At 30.1% G+C, this 18,372-nt stretch overlaps 1 protein-coding gene across 1 annotated transcript in view; it reads right to left on the bottom strand.

Annotated features, from left to right (window-relative positions):
- The window catches only part of LOC133575641 (epidermal retinol dehydrogenase 2-like), a 36,330-nt gene extending 19,226 nt beyond the window's left edge, over positions 1-17,104 (bottom strand). Inside the window, exons 1-5 of the mRNA XM_061928337.1 lie at positions 17,028-17,104; positions 6,209-6,536; positions 3,137-3,268; positions 2,970-3,069; positions 218-362 (exon numbers count right to left, since the gene is read on the bottom strand). Coding sequence (XP_061784321.1) covers positions 218-362; positions 2,970-3,069; positions 3,137-3,268; positions 6,209-6,523 — 692 coding nt within the window. The 5' untranslated portion in view covers positions 6,524-6,536; positions 17,028-17,104. The remainder of the gene's footprint in view (positions 1-217; positions 363-2,969; positions 3,070-3,136; positions 3,269-6,208; positions 6,537-17,027) is intronic.
- Positions 17,105-18,372: the final 1,268 nt, after the last annotated feature.

The following is an 18,372-nucleotide window of genomic DNA, read 5'->3' as shown; positions in this document are numbered from 1 at the left end:
TTGAAGGAGAGAGAAACACAACAATGTTTGAACATGAAGCCATGTGACAACCATTAGATGTGTGGTATCATGTCTGATACATGACTGAGTATTGGATTAGATGTCACATGTGTGGTATCATGTCTGATACATGACTGAGTATTGGATTGTATGTCACATGTGTGGTATCATGTCTGATACAAGCAGAGTATGTAGAAATGAATGGCACAAGACTGACTTGGTTTGGCAGCCATCAAACATGCCAGTGTTGATGAAGTATGGACACACGATGGTGGTCTTCACTCCGTCTTTGCCGGTCGCCAGCATCTCCAGACCCACCGACTCTGCAAAGCCCACCGCCGCAAACTTGCTGGCACAGTAGTCTGTGAGGGGGGAGTACATCTTTAGCATGCTAAAATTAGCATGCTAATATGTTTACGCTAACATGTGTAACTAATTGTACAATGATAAAAATGTTAACATTTTAACATTTTTTTTCATGTCATTTTAGCATGATCATATTTTTGCTCATTTGATACGTTGAAACTTTAGCATGCTGACACTAGCATGCTAATGTTTTTACGCTAACATGTGTAGCTAATTGTACAATGATAAAAATGTTAACATTTAAAAAAAAATTTTCATGTCATTTTAGCATGATCATATTTTTGCTTATTTGATACGTTGAAACTTTAGCATGCTGACATTAGCATGCTAATGTTTTACGCTAACATGTGTAGCAAATTGTACAATGCTAATAATGTCAGCATTTTAGCATTTTTTTTTTTCATGCCATTTTAGCATTATCATATTTTTGCTCATTTGATATGTTGAAACTTTAGCATGCTGATATTAGCATGGTAATGTTTTTACGCTAACATGTATAGCTAATTGTACAATAATAAAAATGTTAACATTTTAAAAAAAATGTTCATGTTATTTTAGCATGATCATATTTTTGCTCATTTGATACGTTGAAACTTTAGCATGCTGATATTAGCATAGTTTTAACGTTAACACGTGTAGCTAATAGTACAATGATAAAAATGTTAGCATTTTATTTTTCATGCCATTTTAGCATGATCATATTTTTGCTCAATTGATACGTTGAAACTTTAGCATGCTTACATTAGCATGCTAATGTTTTATACTAACATGTGTAGCTAATTGTACAATGCTAATGTTAACATTTTAGCATTATTTTTCATGCCATTTTAGCATGATCATATTTTTGCTTATTTGATACGTTGAAACTGTTCCTATGTTAGCATGCTGAAATTAGCATGCTAATGTTTTATATTAACATGTGTAGCTAATTGTACAATGCTAATAATGTTGGCATTTTAGCATTATTTTTCATGCCATTTTAGCATGATCATATTTTTGCTCATTTGATACGTTCAAACAGTTCCTATGTTAGCATGCTGACATTAACATGCTAATGTTTTATACTAACATGTGTAGCTAATTGTACAATGCTAATAATGTTAGCAATTTAGCATTTCTTTTCATGCCATTTTAGCATGATCATATTTTTGCTTATTTGACACGTTGAAACTTTAAGATGCTACTGTTTTACGCTAACAAGTGTAGGTAATTGTACAATGCTAATAATGTCAGCATTTTAGCATGATCATATTTTTGCTCATTTGATACGTTGAAACTTTAGCATGCTAATATTTTTACGCTAACATGTGTAGCTAATTGTACAATGATAAAAATGTTAACATTTAAAAAAAAAATTTCATGTCATTTTAGCATGATCATATTTTTGCTTATTTGATACGTTGAAAAGTTAGCATGCTGACATTAGCATGCTAATGTTTTACGCTAACATGTGTAGCTAATTGTACAATGCTAATAATGTTAACATTTTAGCTTTTTTTCATGTCATTTTAGCATGATCATATTTTTGCTTATTTGATACGTTGAAAATTTAGCATGCTGACATTAGCATGCTAATGTTTTACGCTAACATGCTGTACATAGTTGTACAATGCTAATAATGTTTAGCATTTTAGCATTTTTTTTTCATGTCATTTTAGCATGATCATATTTTTGCTAATTTGATACGTTGAAAAGTTAGCATGCTGACATTAGCATGCTAATGTTTTACGCTAACATGTGTAACTAATTGTACAATGGTAATAATGTTAACATTTTAGCTTTTTTGTCTCATGTCATTTTAGCATTATCATATTTTTGCTTATTTGATACGTTGAAACTTTAGCATGCTGACATTAGCATGCTAATGTTTTACGTTAACATGCGTAGCTAATTGTACAATGCTAATAATGTCAACATTTTAGCTTTTTTTCATGTCATTTTAGCATGATCATCCATCCATCCATCCATTTTCTACCGCTTATTCCCTTTGGGGTCGCGGGGGGGCGCTGGAGCCTATCTCAGCTACAATCGGGCGGAAGGCGGGGTACACCCTGGACAAGTCGCCATCTCATCGCAGGGCCAACACAGATAGACAGACAACATTCACACTCACATCCACACACTAGGGACCATTTAGTGTTGCCAATCAACTTATCCCCAGGTGCATGTCTTTGGAAGTGGGAGGAAGCCGGAGTACCCGGAGGGAACCCACGCAGTCACGGGGAGGACATGCAAACTCCACACAGAAAGATCCCGAGCCCGGGATTGAACCCAAGACTACTCAGGACCTTCGTATTGTGAGGCAGATGCACTAACCCCTCTGCCACCGTGAAGCCCTTTTGCTTATTTGATACATTGAAAATTTAGCATGCTGACATTAGCATGCTAATGTCTTACGCTAACATGCGTAGCTAATTGTACAATGCTAATAATGTTAGCATTTTAGCAAATTTTATAGATTTAAACTTAAAAATCCTGGATTTTCTCACTTGGTGAAATCATGTACGTATGCTAGCTACTCCTTTATTACCATGCTAACGTTAGCATTTTACGCTAACGTTAGCATGCAAAAAATTTTTAAGCTAATTTTGAATGTGACGTACCTGCCAATCCGTTGCAACTTACGAGTCCTGCGGCGCTAGCGATGCTAACCAGATGACCGTGGTTGTTAGCGATCATGGCGGGAAGGAAGGCCTTGTAGGTCTGAGAGTGGTAGCACAAATGTCAATAACGATACAAATATGACAATCGTGCGCGGCAGAAGACGGACCCAGAAGTGTGCCATGGTGTTGACCTCCATGGTCTTCTCGATCAGCGAATCAGGAGAATCGATGAACTTCTTTCCCGTCACGATGCCGGCGTTGTTCACCAGGATGCTAACATCGCCCACCTCCCGCTTCACCTGTGGAAGGTTGCATCATCACTCTCTTGTTCATAATAATACTGTTATTATTTACGTAGTTACAATTTACAATAATAGCGAAAATAATATATTATTACTAAAATAAAATATAAATGTAATAATATTTAAATAATTTCAGAATATTTTATTATAGTTATAAAAGATTAATAAAATAAAAACAATAACAACAACAATGAAATACCAATGATAATAATTAAAATAGTTTAAAATTATAATAATAATAGTTGTTTTATAATCGAGCATTATCATTGTTGTTATTATTAATAATTAAAATAATAATAACATTTTTATAAACAGAATATTATAACCTAAATAATAATTACAATAATAATAATTAATAATTAATACAGTTATTAAAATCGTTTAAATGAAATACTACTACTAATAATAGAGTTGTTTCACAATATAACATTATTAATAATAATAAAACTAATATATAATGATATCATCATTATATTATTTATTATTACTATAAAGTAATAATGAATATTTTTATATATGTTCTATTATAATAATCATTATTATAGTAACAGTAATACTATTATTCAAATCAATTGACATCAAAATAATATGATTATATTACAATCATAATATTATAAAAATAATAAAATGTAATAGTATAAATTGTATTTCACATTATAATAATATTATTAATGATATGATATTATTAGTGATACGATTTAAAAAATAATTGTATTAATTCATATTATTATTTATGATTATAATAATAATGTGTTGTGAAAAATCAATTCATATCAAAATAATATAAAATAATTAAGTCATAATAATAATGTTAATTTTGTTTCACAATATGATAATAATAAAATAATAATAATATAGATATTGTTAATATAATATTTAATTACTATTATAATAATAATATATCATTATTATTTTGATACTTGGCACCATTTTGCAAGAATACTATTTCTTGCATTAATGCTAACATTAACATGCTAACATATTATGTGCCATTTTGCAAGTATACTAAATGTTGCATTAATGCTAACATTAACATGCTAACATATTACGTGCCATTTTGCAAGTATATTAAATGTTGTATTAATGCTACCATTAACATGCTAACATTAACATGCTAACAGTAACAAGCTAATGTATTATGTGCCATTTTGCAATTATACTAAATGTTGTATTAATGCTAACATTAGCATGCTAAAACTAACAGGCTAACATATGTGCCATTTTGCAAGTATACGAAATGTTGTATTATTGCTAAGATTAACATGCTAACATTCACAGGCTAACATATGTGCCATTTTACAAGTATATTAAATGTTGCATTAATGCTAACATTAACATGCTAACATATTACGTGCCATTTTGTAAGTATATTAAATGTTGTATTAATGTTACCATTAACATGCTAACATTAACATGCTAACATTAACAAGCTAATGTATTATGTGCCATTTTGCAAGTATACTAAATGTTGTATTATTGCTAACATTAACATGCTAACATTCACAGTCAAACATATGTGCCATTTTGCAAGTATACTAAATGTTGTATTAATGCTAACATTAACATGCTAACATATGTGCCATTTTGCAAGTATACTAAATGTTGTATTAATGCTACCATTAACATGCTAACATATTATGTGCCATTTTGCAAGTATATTAAATGTTGTATTAATGTTACCATTAACATGCTAACATTAACAAGCTAATGTATTATGTGCCATTTTGCAAGTATACTAAATGTTGTATTATTGCTAACATTAACATGCTAACATATGTGCCATTTTGCAAGTATATTAAATGTTGTATTAATGTTACCATTAACATGCTAACATTAACAAGCTAATGTATTATGTGCCATTTTGCAAGTATACTAAATGTTGTATTAATGCTAACATTAGCATGCTAACATTAACAGGCTAACATATTATGTGCCATTTTGCAAGTATACTAAATGTTGTATTAATGCTAACATTAACATGCTAACATTAACATGCGAATGTATTATGTGCCATTTTGTAAGTATGGCGTAAAAATAAATAATGTGAATAATAAAAATAACATTTTTACGGAGCCCCTAAAGGGACATGGGGGAAATTTTTGTTTTTAGATTTTTATTTTATTTTTATTTTTTTAGACATGTGCGCACGAGAAACTTTTTATAAAGTTATAAAAAAAAAGTACAAAATTTTATATATATATTGTTTTAGACATGTATGTCGTGCGCACGTGATACATGTCTAAAAAAAAAAAGTACAAAAAATTATAAAAAATGTTTTTTTTTTTTATAACTTTATAAAAAGTTTCTCGTGATACATGTCTAAAAAAAAATATATATATATAAAATTATAAAAAATGTTTTTTTTTTTTTTTTTATAACTCTATAAAAAGTTTCTCGTGATGTCTAAAAAAAAAACAATACAAAAAATTATAAAAAATGTTTTTTGTTTTTTTTATAACTCTATAAAAAGTTTCTCGTGATACATGTCTAAAAAAAAATACAAAAAAATTATAAAAAATGTTTTTTGTTTTTTTTATAACTTTATAAAAAGTTTCTCGTGATACATGTCTAAAAAAAAAACAATACAAAAAAATTATAAAAAATGTTTTTTGTTTTTTTTTATAACTCTATAAAAAGTTTCTCGTGATACATGTCTAAAAAAAAACAATACAAAAAAATTATAAAAAATGTTGTTGTTTTTTTTATAACTTTATAAAAAGTTTCTCGTGATACATGTCTAAAAAAAAACAATACAAAAAATTATAAAAAATGTTTTTTTTAATTTTTTTATAACTTTATAAAAAGTTTCTCGTGATACATGTCTAAAAAAAAAAACAATACAAAAAAATTATAAACATTTTTTTTCCCCCATGTCCTTTTAAGGGTTGCGTACATTTTCACAAAAGGAGGCATAAAAGTTAGGTAAAAAAGTCTCACCTGGTCTGCGACTCGATAGACTTCGTTCTTGTCGCTGCAGTCGCAGAGATAGTGGTGAACGCTAAGAGCGCCACTCTGCTTGGCTAACTGCGCCGTCTCCTTCATGCCGTCCTGGTTGATGTCCCACAAGACCACCACCGTGCTCCTGGCGGCAAACTCCTGCGCCATGAGGCGACCGATCCCTTGCCCCGCACCCGTGATCAGAACCACCTCGCCCGATATGTCCTTCCTCCTCCTGGGCAGGAAGCAGTGGATGAAGGCCTCCAGGTTGTACCACAGGGACAGCACCAGCACTTTCAACGTCTCCACCAACATGTTAGCAGAGGAGCTAACACACACAAGAAAACACAAAGTGTTATGTTAGCATTTGAGCTAATTGTGTACTTTTAACCCTACAAATCATGGCTATCCTTACTTGTAGGCTAACTGCTTCTTTGTTAGCATGCTAACGTTAAAATATGATTACGCTAACATTAGCGTGCAAATTTAACGTCAACATGCTAATAATGCTAACATGCTAACGTTTTATGCCCGTTTTATTTTCCACTTGTAAAACTAAAAATCATGGATTTTCTTACTTGGTGAAATCATGTAAATATGCAAACGTTAAAATATGATTACGCTAACATTAGCGTGCAAATTTAACGTCAACATGCTAATAATTTTAACATGCTAATGTTTTATGCCAGTTTTATTTTTTTACTTTTAAATCTAAAAATCATGGATTTTCTTACTTGGTGAAATCATGTAAATATGCAAACGTTAAAATATGATTACGCTAACATTAGCTTGCAAAATTAACATCAACATGCTAATAATGCTAACATGCTAACGTTTTATGCCAGTTTTATTTTTTTACTTTTAAATCTAAAAATCATGGATTTTTTTACTTGGTGAAATCATGTAAATATGCAAACGTTAAAAAATGATTACGCTAACATTAGAGTGCAAATTTAACGTCAACGTGCTAATAATGTTAACATGCTAAAGTTTTATGCTAGTTTAGTTTTTATTACTTTTAAATCTAAAAATCATGGATTTCCTTACTTGGTGAAATTGTGTAAATATGCTCAAATTAAAGTTAACTGCTTCTTTGTTAGCATGCTAACGTTAAAATATGATTACGTTAACGTGCAAATTTATCGTCAACATGTTAATAATGTTAACATGCTAACGTTTTATGCCAGTTTTTTTTTATTTTTAAACCTACAAATAGTGGATTTTCTTACTTGGTGAAATCATGTAAATATGCTAATGTTAAAATATGATTACGCTAATGTTAGCGTGCAAAGTTAACGTCAACATGCTAATAATGCTAACATGCTAACGTTTTATGCCCGTTTTATTTTCCACTTGTAAAACTAAAAATCATGGATTTTCTTACTTGGTGAAATCATGTAAATATGCAAACTGCTTCTTTGTTAACATGCTAACGTTAAAATATGATTACGCCAAAAATAGCGTGCAAATTTAACGACAACATGCTAATAATGTTAAAATAATAACGTTTTGTTTGTTTTTTTAAACCTAAAAATGAATGGATTTCCTTACTTGGTGAAATCATGTAAATATGCTAATGTTAAAATATGATTATGGTAACAATAGCGTGCAAATTTAACGTCAACATGCTAATAATGTTAACATGCTAACGTTTTATGCCAGTTTTTTTATTTTTAAACTTAAAAATTATTGGTTTCCTTACTTGGTGAAATCATGTAAATATGCTAATGTTAAAATATGATTATGGTAACAATAGCGTGCAAATTTAACGTCAACATGCTAATAATGTTAACATGCTAAAGTTTTATGCTAGTTTTGTTTTTTTACTTTTAAACCTAAAAATCATGGATTTCCTTACTTGGTGAAATCGTGTAAATATGCAAAACTTAAAGTTAACTGCTTCTTTGTTAGCATGCTAACGCTAAAATATGATTAAGCTAACATTAACGGGCAAATTTAACGTCAACATGCTAATAATGTTAACATGCTAACGTTTTATGCCAGTTTTTTTATATTTTAAACCTAAAAATCGTGGATTTCCTTACTTGGTGAAATCATGTAAATATGCAAAAGTTAAAATATGATTACGCTAACATTAGCGTGCAAATTTAACGTCAACATGCTAATAATGTTAACATGCTAAAGTTGTATGCTAGTTTTGTTTTTTTAACTTTTAAATCTAAAAATCATGGATTTCCTTACTTGGTGAAATCATGTAAATATGCTAAAGTTAAAGTTAACTGCTTCTTTGTTAGCATGCTAACGTTAAAATATGATTACGCTAACATTAACGTGCAAATTTAACGTCAAGATGTTAATAATATTAACATGCTAACATTTTATGCCAGTTATTATTATATTTTTACTTTTAAACCTTAAAAATCATGGATTTCCTTACTTGGTGAAATCATGTAAATATGCTAAAGTTAAAAGTTATCTGCTTCTTTGTTAGCATGCTAACGTTAAAATATGATTACGCTAACATTAACGAGCAAATTTAACGTCAACATGCTAATAATGTTAACATGCTAACGTTTTATGCCAGTTTTTTTATTTTTAAACCTAAAAATCATTGGTTTCCTTACTTGGTGAAATCATGTAAATATGCTCAAGTTAAAAGTTATCTGCTTCTTTGTTAGCATGCTAATGTTAAAATATGATTACGTTAACATTAACGTGCAAATTTAACGTCAACATGCTAATAATGTTAACATGCTAACGTTTTATGCCAGTTTTTCTTTATTTTTAAACCTACAAATCGTGGATTTTCTTATTTGGTGAAATCATGTAAATATGCTAATGTTAAAATATGATTATGGTAACAATAGCGTGCAAATTTAACGTCTACATGCTAATAATGTTAACATGCTAAAGTTGTATGCTAGTTTTGTTTTTTTACTTTTAAACCTAAAAATCATGGATTTCCTTACTTGGTGAAATCATGTAAATATGCAAAACTTAAAGTTAACTGCTTCTTTGTTAGCATGCTAACGTTAAAATATGATTAAGCTAACATTAACGGGCAAATTTAACGTCAACATGTTAATAATGTTAAAATGCTAACATTTTAAGCCAGTTTTTTTTTTTTACTTTTAAACCTAAAAATCATGGATTTCCTTACTTGGTGAAATCATGTAAATATGCTAAAGTTAAAAGTTATCTGCTTCTTTGTTAGCATGCTAACGTTAAAATATGATTACGTTAACGTGCAAATTTAACGTCAACATGTTAATAATGTTAACATGCTAACGTTTTATGCCAGTTTTTTTTTATTTTTAAACCTACAAATCGTGGATTTTCTTACTTGGTGAAATCATGTAAATATGCAAACGTTAAAATATGATTACGCTAATGTTAGCGTGCAAAGTTAACGTCAACATGCTAATAATGCTAACATGCTAACGTTTATGCCCGTTTTATTTTCCACTTGTAAAACTAAAAATCATGGATTTTCTTACTTGGTGAAATCATGTAAATATGCAAACTGCTTCTTTGTTAACATGCTAACGTTAAAACATGATTACGCCAACATTAGCGTGCAAATTTAACGACAACATGTTAATAATGTTAAAATAATAACGTTTTGTTTGTTTTTTTAAACCTAAAAATGAATGGATTTCCTTACTTGGTGAAATCATGTAAATATGCTAACGTTAAAATATGATTATGGTAACAATAGCGTGCAAATTTAACGTCAACATGCTAATAATGTTAACATGCTAAAGTTTTATACTAGATTTGTTTTTTTACTTTTAAATCTAAAAATCATGGATTTCCTTACTTGGTGAAATTATGTAAATATGCTAAAGTTAAAAGTTATCTGCTTCTTTGTTAGCATGCTAACGTTAAAATATGATTACGTTAACGTGCAAATTTAACGTCAACATGCTAATAATGTTAACATGCTAACGTTTTATGCAAGTTTTTTTTATTTTTAAACCTACAAATCGTGGATTTCCTTACTTGGTGAAATCATGTAAATATGCAAACGTTAAAATATGATTACGCTAACATTAGCGTGCAAATTTAACGTCAACGTGCTAATAATGTTAACATGCTACATTTTTATGCTAGTTTTGTTTTTTTAACTTTTAAATCTAAAAATCATGGATTTCTTTACTTGGTGAAATCATGTAAATATGCAAAACTTAAAGTTAACTGCTTCTTTGTTAGCATGCTAACGCTAAAATATGATTAAGCTAACATTAACGGGCAAATTTAACGTCAACATGCTAATAATGTTAACATGCTAACGTTTTATGCCAGTTTATTTTTTTATTTTTAAACCTACAAATCGTGGATTTCCTTACTTGGTGAAATCATGTAAATTTGCTAATGTTAAAATATGATTATGGTAACAATAGCGTGCAAATTTAACGTCAACATGCTAATAATGTTAACATGCTAAAGTTGTATGCTAGTTTTGTTTTTTTAACTTTTAAATCTAAAAATCATGGATTTCCTTACTTGGTGAAATCGTGTAAATATGCTAAAATTAAAGTTAACTGCTTCTTTGTTAGCATGCTAACGTTAAAATATGATTACGCTCGCATTAACGGGCAAATTTAACGTCAACATGTTAATAATGTTAACATGCTAACATTTTATGCTAGTTTTTTTTTTTTTTTACTTTTTAAACCTAAAAATCATGGATTTCCTTACTTGGTGAAATCATGTAAATATGCTAAAGTTAAAGTTAACTGCTTCTTTGTTAGCATGCTAACGTTAAAATATGATTACGTTAACATGCAAATTTATCGTCAACATGTTAATAATGTTAACATGCTAACGTTTTATGCCAGTTTTTTTTATTTTTAAACCTAAAAATCGTGGATTTTCTTACTTGGTGAAATCATGTAAATATGCAAACGTTAAAATATGATTACGCTAACATTAGCGTGCAAATTTAATGTCAACATGCTAATAATGTTAACATGCTAAACTTTTATGCTAGTTTTTTTTTTTTTACTTTAAATCTAAAAATTATGGATTTCTTTACTTTGTGAAATTGTGTAAATATGCTAAAATTAAAGTTAACTGTTTCTTTGTTAGCATGCTAACGTTAAAATATGATTACGCTAACATTAACGGGCAAATTTAAGGTCAACATGTTAATGCTAACATTTTATGCCAGTTTTTTTTTTTACTTTTAAACCTAAAAATCATGGATTTCCTTACTTGGTGAAATCATGTAAATATGCTAAAATTAAAAGTTATCTGCTTCTTCGTTAGCATGCTGACGTTAAAATATGATTACGTTAACGTGCAAATTTAACGTCAACATGCTAATAATTTTAACATGTTAACGTTTTATGCCAGTTTTATTTTTTTACTTTTAAATCTAAAAATCACATATTTTCTTACTTGGTGAAATCATGTAAATATGCAGACGTTAAAATATGATTACGCTAACATTAGAGTGCAAATTTAACGTCAACGTGCTAATAAAGTTAAAATGCTAAAGTTTTATGCTAGTTTAGTTTTTATTACTTTTAAATCTAAAAATCATGGATTTCCTTACTTGGTGAAATTGTGTAAATATGCTAAAATTAAAGTTAACTGCTTCTCTGTTAGGATGCTAACGTTAAAATATGATCACGCTAACATTAACGGGCAAATTTAACGTCAACATGCTAACGTTTTATGCCAGTTTTTTTTATTTTTAAACCTACAAATCGTGGATTTCCTTACTTGGTGAAATCATGTAAATATGCAAACGTTAAAATATGATTATACTAACATTAGCGTGCTAATTTAACGTCAACATGCTAATAATGTTACCATGCTAAAGTTGTATGCTAGTTTAGTTTTTTTAAACTTTTAAATCTAAAAATCATGGATTTCCTTACTTGGTGAAATCGTGAAAATATGCTAAAATTTAAGTTAACTGCTTCTTTGTTAGCATGCTAACGTTAAAATATGATTAAGCTCGCATTAACGGGCAAATTTAACGTCAACATGTTAATAATGTTAAAATGCTAACATTTTAAGCCAGTTTTTTTCTTTTATTTTTAAACCTAAAAATCATGGATTTCCTTACTTGGTGAAATCATGTAAATATGCTAAAGTTAAAAGTTATCTGCTTCTTTGTTAGCATGCTAACGTTAAAATATGATTACGTTAACGTGCAAATTTAACGTCAACATGTTAATAATGTTAACATGCTAACGTTTTATGCCAGTTTTTTTTTATTTTTAAGCCTACAAATAGTGGATTTTCTTACTTGGTGAAATCATGTAAATATGCTAATGTTAAAATATGATTACGCTAATGTTAGCGTGCAAAGTTAACGTCAACATGCTAATAATGCTAACATGCTAACGTTTTATGCCCGTTTTATTTTCCACTTGTAAAACTAAAAATCATGGATTTTCTTACTTGGTGAAATCATGTAAATATGCAAACTGCTTCTTTGTTAACATGCTAACGTTAAAATATGATTACGCCAAAATTAGCGTGCAAATTTAACGACAACATGTTAATAATGTTAAAATAATAACGTTTTGTTTGTTTTTTTAAACCTAAAAATGAATGGATTTCCTTACTTGGTGAAATCATGTAAATATGCTAATGTTAAAATATGATTATGGTAACAATAGCGTGCAAATTTAACATCAACATGCTAATATTGTAAACATGCTAAAGTTGTATGCTGGTTTTGTTTTTTTAACTTTTAAATCTAAAAATCATGGATTTCCTGACTTGGTGAAATCGTGTAAATATGCTAAAACTAAAGTTAACTGCTTCTTTGTTAGCATGCTAACGTTAAAATATGATTACGCTAACATTAACGGGCAAATTTAACGTCAACATGCAAATAATGTTAACATGCTAACGTTTTATGCCAGTTTTTTTATTTTTAAACCTAAAAATCATTGGTTTCCTTACTTGGTGAAATCATGTAAATATGCTAAAGTTAAAAGTTATCTGCTTCTTTGTTAGCATGCTAACGTTAAAATATGATTATGTTAACGGGCAAATTTAACGTCAACATGCTAATAATGTTAACATGCTAACGTTTTATGCCATTTTTTATTTATTTTTAAACCTACAAATCATGGATTTTCTTACTTGGTGAAATCATGTAAATATGCAAACGTTAAAATATGATTACGCTAACATTAGAGTGCAAATTTAACGTCAACGTGCTAATAATGTTAACATGCTAAAGTTTTATGCTAGTTTAGTTTTTATTACTTTTGAATCTAAAAATCATGGATTTCCTTACTTGGTGAAATTGTGTAAATATTCTAAAATTAAAGTTAACTGCTTCTTTGTTAGGATGCTAACGTTAAAATATGATTACGCTAACATTAGCATGCAAATTTAACGTCAACATGCTAATAATGTTAACATGCTAACATTTTATGCCAGTTTTTTTTTTTTTACTTTTAAACCTAAAAATCGTAGATTTCCTTACCTGGTGAAATCATGTAAATATGCTAACGTTAAAACATGATTATGCTAACATTAGCATGCAAATTTAACATCAACATGCTAATAATGTTAACATGCTAACATTTTATGCTAGTTTTTTTTTTTTTACTTTTAAACCTAAAAATCATGGATTTCCTTACTTGGTGAAATCATGTAAATATGTTAAAGTTAAAAGTTATCTGCTTCTTTGTTAGCATGCTAACGTTAAAATATGATTACGCTAACATTAACGGGCAAATTTAACGTCAACATGCTAATAATGTTAGCATGCGTTTTATGTCAGTTTTTTTTATTTTTAAACCTACAAATCGTGGATTTCCTTACTTGGTGAAATCATGTAAATATGCTAACGTTAAAATATGATTACGCTAACATTAACGGGCAAATTTAACGTCAACATGCTAATAATGTTAACATGTTAACATTTTATGCTAGTTTTGTTTTTTTTACTTTTAAATCTAAAAATCATGGATTTCCTTACTTGGTGAAATTGTGTAAATATGCTAAAATTAAAAGTTATCTGCTTCTTTGTTAGCATGCTAACGTTAAAATATGATTACGCTAACATTAACGGGCAAATTTAACGTCAACATGTTAATAATGTTAACATGCTAACATTTAATGCTAGTTTTTTTTTTTTTTTACTTTTTAAACCTAAAAATCATGGATTTTCTTACTTGGTGAAATCATGTAAGTATGCTAACTCCTTCTTTGTTAGCATGCTAACGTTAAAATATGATTAAGTTAACATTAAGGTGCAAATTTAACGTCAACATGCTAATAATGTTAACATGCTAACGTTTTATGCTAGTTTTTTTTATTTTTAAACCTAAAAATCGTGGATTTCCTTACTTGGTGAAATCATGTAAATATGCTAACGTTAAAACATGATTATGCTAACATTAGCAGGCAAATTTAACGTCAACATGCTAATAATGTTAACATACTAATGTTTTATGCCAGTTTTTTTTATTTTTACTTTTATACCTAAAAATCATGGCTTTCCTTACTTGGTGAAATCATGTAAATATGCTAATGTTAAAATGTGATTATGCTACTATTGTTAACATGCTAACGTTTTATGCTAGCATTTGTTTTTACATTTAAACCTAAAAAAAATCATGGATTTTGATACCAGGCGCCATCGAGCAAGTATGCTAACTGTTCCCGCTCTCACATTAGCATGCTGATGTTTTATGCTAAGATTTTAGCTACCTTTATATGTTTGAACTGAAAAAAATCTGGGATTTAAATACTTGGCGCCATCTTGGAAGTATGCTAACGGTTCGCATGCTAATGGCTTACGCTAGCATTTTAACATTTTTTTTTTTTTACATTTTAACCTAAAAGAAAATCATGGATTTTGATGCTAGGCTCCATCTAGCAAGTATGCTAACTGTTCCCATGCTTACATTAGCATGTTAATGTTTTACGCTAAGATTTTAGCTACCTTTATATGTTTGAACTGAAAAAATCCGGGATTTAAATACTTGGCACCATCTTGGAAGTATGCTAACGGTTCGCATGCTAATAGCTTATGCTAGCATTTAAAAAAATATTTGACATTTTAACCTAAAAAAAAATCATGGATTTTGATACCAGGCACCATCTAGCAAGTATGCTAACTGTTCCCATGCTTACATTAGCATGCTAATGTTTTATGCTAGAAATTTTAGCTACCTTTATATGTTTGAACGGAAAAAATCCGGGATTTTGATACTTCCCGCCATCTTGGAAGTATGCTAACGGATAGCATGCTAATGTTTTATGCTTACATTTTAGCATTTTTTTTTTTTTACTTATAACCTAAAAAAAATAATAGATTTTGATACTAGATGCCATCTAGCAAGTATGCTAACTGTTCCCACGCTTACATTAGCATGCTAATGTTTTATGCTAGGATTTTTAGCTACCTTATATGTTTAAACTGAAAAAATCCAAGATTTTGATACCTCCCGCCATCTTGGAAGTATGCTAACGGTTAGCATGCTAATATTTTATGCTACCATTTTAGCATTTTTTAAATTATTTAAACCTAAAAAAAAATAATGCATTCTGATATGAGGCACCCTCTAGCAAGTATGCTAACTGTTCCCACGCATACATTAGCATGCTAATGTTTTATGCTAGGATTTTTAGCTACCTTTATATGTTTGAACTGAAAAAATGCGGGATTTCGATACTTACCGCCATCTTGGAAGTATACTAACGGTTAGCATGCTAATGTTTTATGCTTACATTTTAGCTTCTTTTTTTTAACTTATAAACCTAAAAAAATCATAGATTTTGATACCAGGCACCATCTAGCAAGTATGCTAACTGTTCCCATGCTGACATTAGCATGCTAATATTTTACGCTAAAATTTTAGCAACCTTTATATGTTTGAACTGAAAAAATCCGAGATTTTGATACTTACCGCCATCTTGGAAGTATGTTAACGGTTAGCATTGCTAATGTTTTACGCTAGCATTTTAACACATTTTATACGTCTTAAGCTTGGTGAAATCATCCGAGTATGCAAACTGCTTCTTTGTCCGCATGCCAACGGTAAAAATATTATTACGCCAACGTTAGCATGCAAACTTTTTTTCCAAGCTAATTTTTCAACAGCAGCCCCCCCCCCCCCGCCCCTTATTTTGCATAGGTCATAAACGATGTAAATAATTATCGATATCGACCGGGTGTCTGAACTTTTTCTTCACACTGAAAAATCAGGAGGCTATTTTGATATTTTTTTCATCCCGTAAAAAAATGCTAAAAACAGAAATGATGTATTGTTTAAAAGATATAATTTTTGTATTATAAGTAATATTACTATACAATACCCATATTGGAGCTTTGAGTATTGGCAGCAGGAATCATACATACTAGTATTCTTTTGTAGTGCGTGGAGTGATGCGGACACGTTTGTTCCTGAGTACAATTTTAATACGCCGCTGCCTTGGATCTGTTTTTATTATTATAATTGTATCAAAATATGATTTAAAATCATATTATCCGCCACCACAAGCCCGGGGGAAACTTTAAACTGACTGCTTTTCAATAAAGAAGTGGTTCAGTTCTGACATGTTTATCGCGGTATCGAATATAAGTGCAGATAATGGTGCAGTATCGATACACTTGAAGCATCGTGATCGATATCCAACGACAGACACATGTGACTTTAGAAAGTCAATATTGGCAAGTGATGACGTCATCACTATTAATAACAAGTCACGTGGTTGTCAGTATTAAAAAAAAAAACGGACCTTTGCCTCTCCACGCGACGAAACACCTAAAAGTGGAATAAAACAACACACGAGTGCGCTAAAGTGCGAACATATTGAAGTCAGACGAGCTATAAATGTTATAAAACGGTTAAAAAAGGACTTTGTGACTCACATCTTATGACTGTCGTCCCGACACAATGTTGTAGTTTTCCGTAGCCTCTGGTTGTAGTAAATACCAATCCGGGCTGAGTCACGTGACCGGATATCCGGTTAGTTTTTTTAATTAAAATATTACATATTTTACATTTTATCTTTTTTATTAAAATATTATTAAGGCGGCTCGTGTTTACATTTGTATCAAATATATTTACTGGAATATGTGTCGATTTTTTTAGTTTAGTTTTATCAGCCAATGGCAGCGAGAAGTGCTAGGATGCCGCGCGCCAATCACAGCGAAGAAGACGAAGAAGAAGGCGCGTGATTGGTCGGTTGTGTGGGGCGGTAACGTACACAGGAAGTCACTTTCAAAGACTACTTTATACCCGACAATAATCTACAAAATTGTGCATCAAATTCTTCCTCAAGTTATGGAAATGCGATTAAAAAATATTATTGGATTTTTTTTAAAACAAAATGTAACAGTTATTTCTGTAATATTAGAACACGTGAATTATTTATACTTGCAACGTGATACTGCGCTTTTATTCTTGTAGGAGATGAGAGGTTGGCTGAAAGAATTCTATTTGTTCTAGAAGATATTACATTTGGCATTTTTTATGAACGATAGCGACCTAGAAGTGATTATGTTGCAAGCTAAACATTGAATAAAACCATTTCTGAAAGTGAAACTTAAATGATATCACCGGATTTAATGGTTTTACAATATTGATAAAACCTTGAAAAAATGGTAAAAAATAGAAAAAACCCTTAAATTATTCTTTTTATTGGAGGAATTTAAGTTGCTTTTGTCGTGACTTGGTCCTGGGTGTTTGCTTTTCCGGGATGCAACGGAAAGTTGCCTCGGGCGAGACGGGAATGTAAGTACATTTTTATTTAAACACTATAACTACAAAAAAAGGAAGTAAACAAAAGGCGCGCACAATGGCGGAGAACAAACTATGAAACCAAAAAGACTATAAACATGGAACAAAAACTTACTTTGGCATGGGACATGAAGCAGGATCTAAGAGGATGAAGAGTGTGTAGAGCGTAATTGTGGGATGTCACCTGAAAGACAAACTGAAAACAATGAACTTAAATACTACAGACATGATTAACGAAAACAGGTGCGTGACTCAAAACGTGAAACAGGTGCGTGACGTGACAGGTGAAAACTAATGGGTTGCTATGGTGACAAACAAGAGTGCACAATGAGTCCAAACGTGGAACAGGTGAAACTAATGGGTAATCATGGAAACAAGACAAGGGAGTGAAAAGCCAGAAACTAAAGAGTCCAATAACTAAACAAAACATGACTAAAACAAAACATGATTACACAGACATGACAGCTTTTGTAT

Source organism: Nerophis lumbriciformis, linkage group LG33 (genome assembly GCF_033978685.3).
Source record: "Nerophis lumbriciformis linkage group LG33, RoL_Nlum_v2.1, whole genome shotgun sequence".
Lineage (NCBI taxonomy): Eukaryota > Metazoa > Chordata > Actinopteri > Syngnathiformes > Syngnathidae > Nerophis > Nerophis lumbriciformis.
Note: the sequence above shows the minus strand (reverse complement) of the source record. Positions and strands in the feature narration are given on the sequence as shown.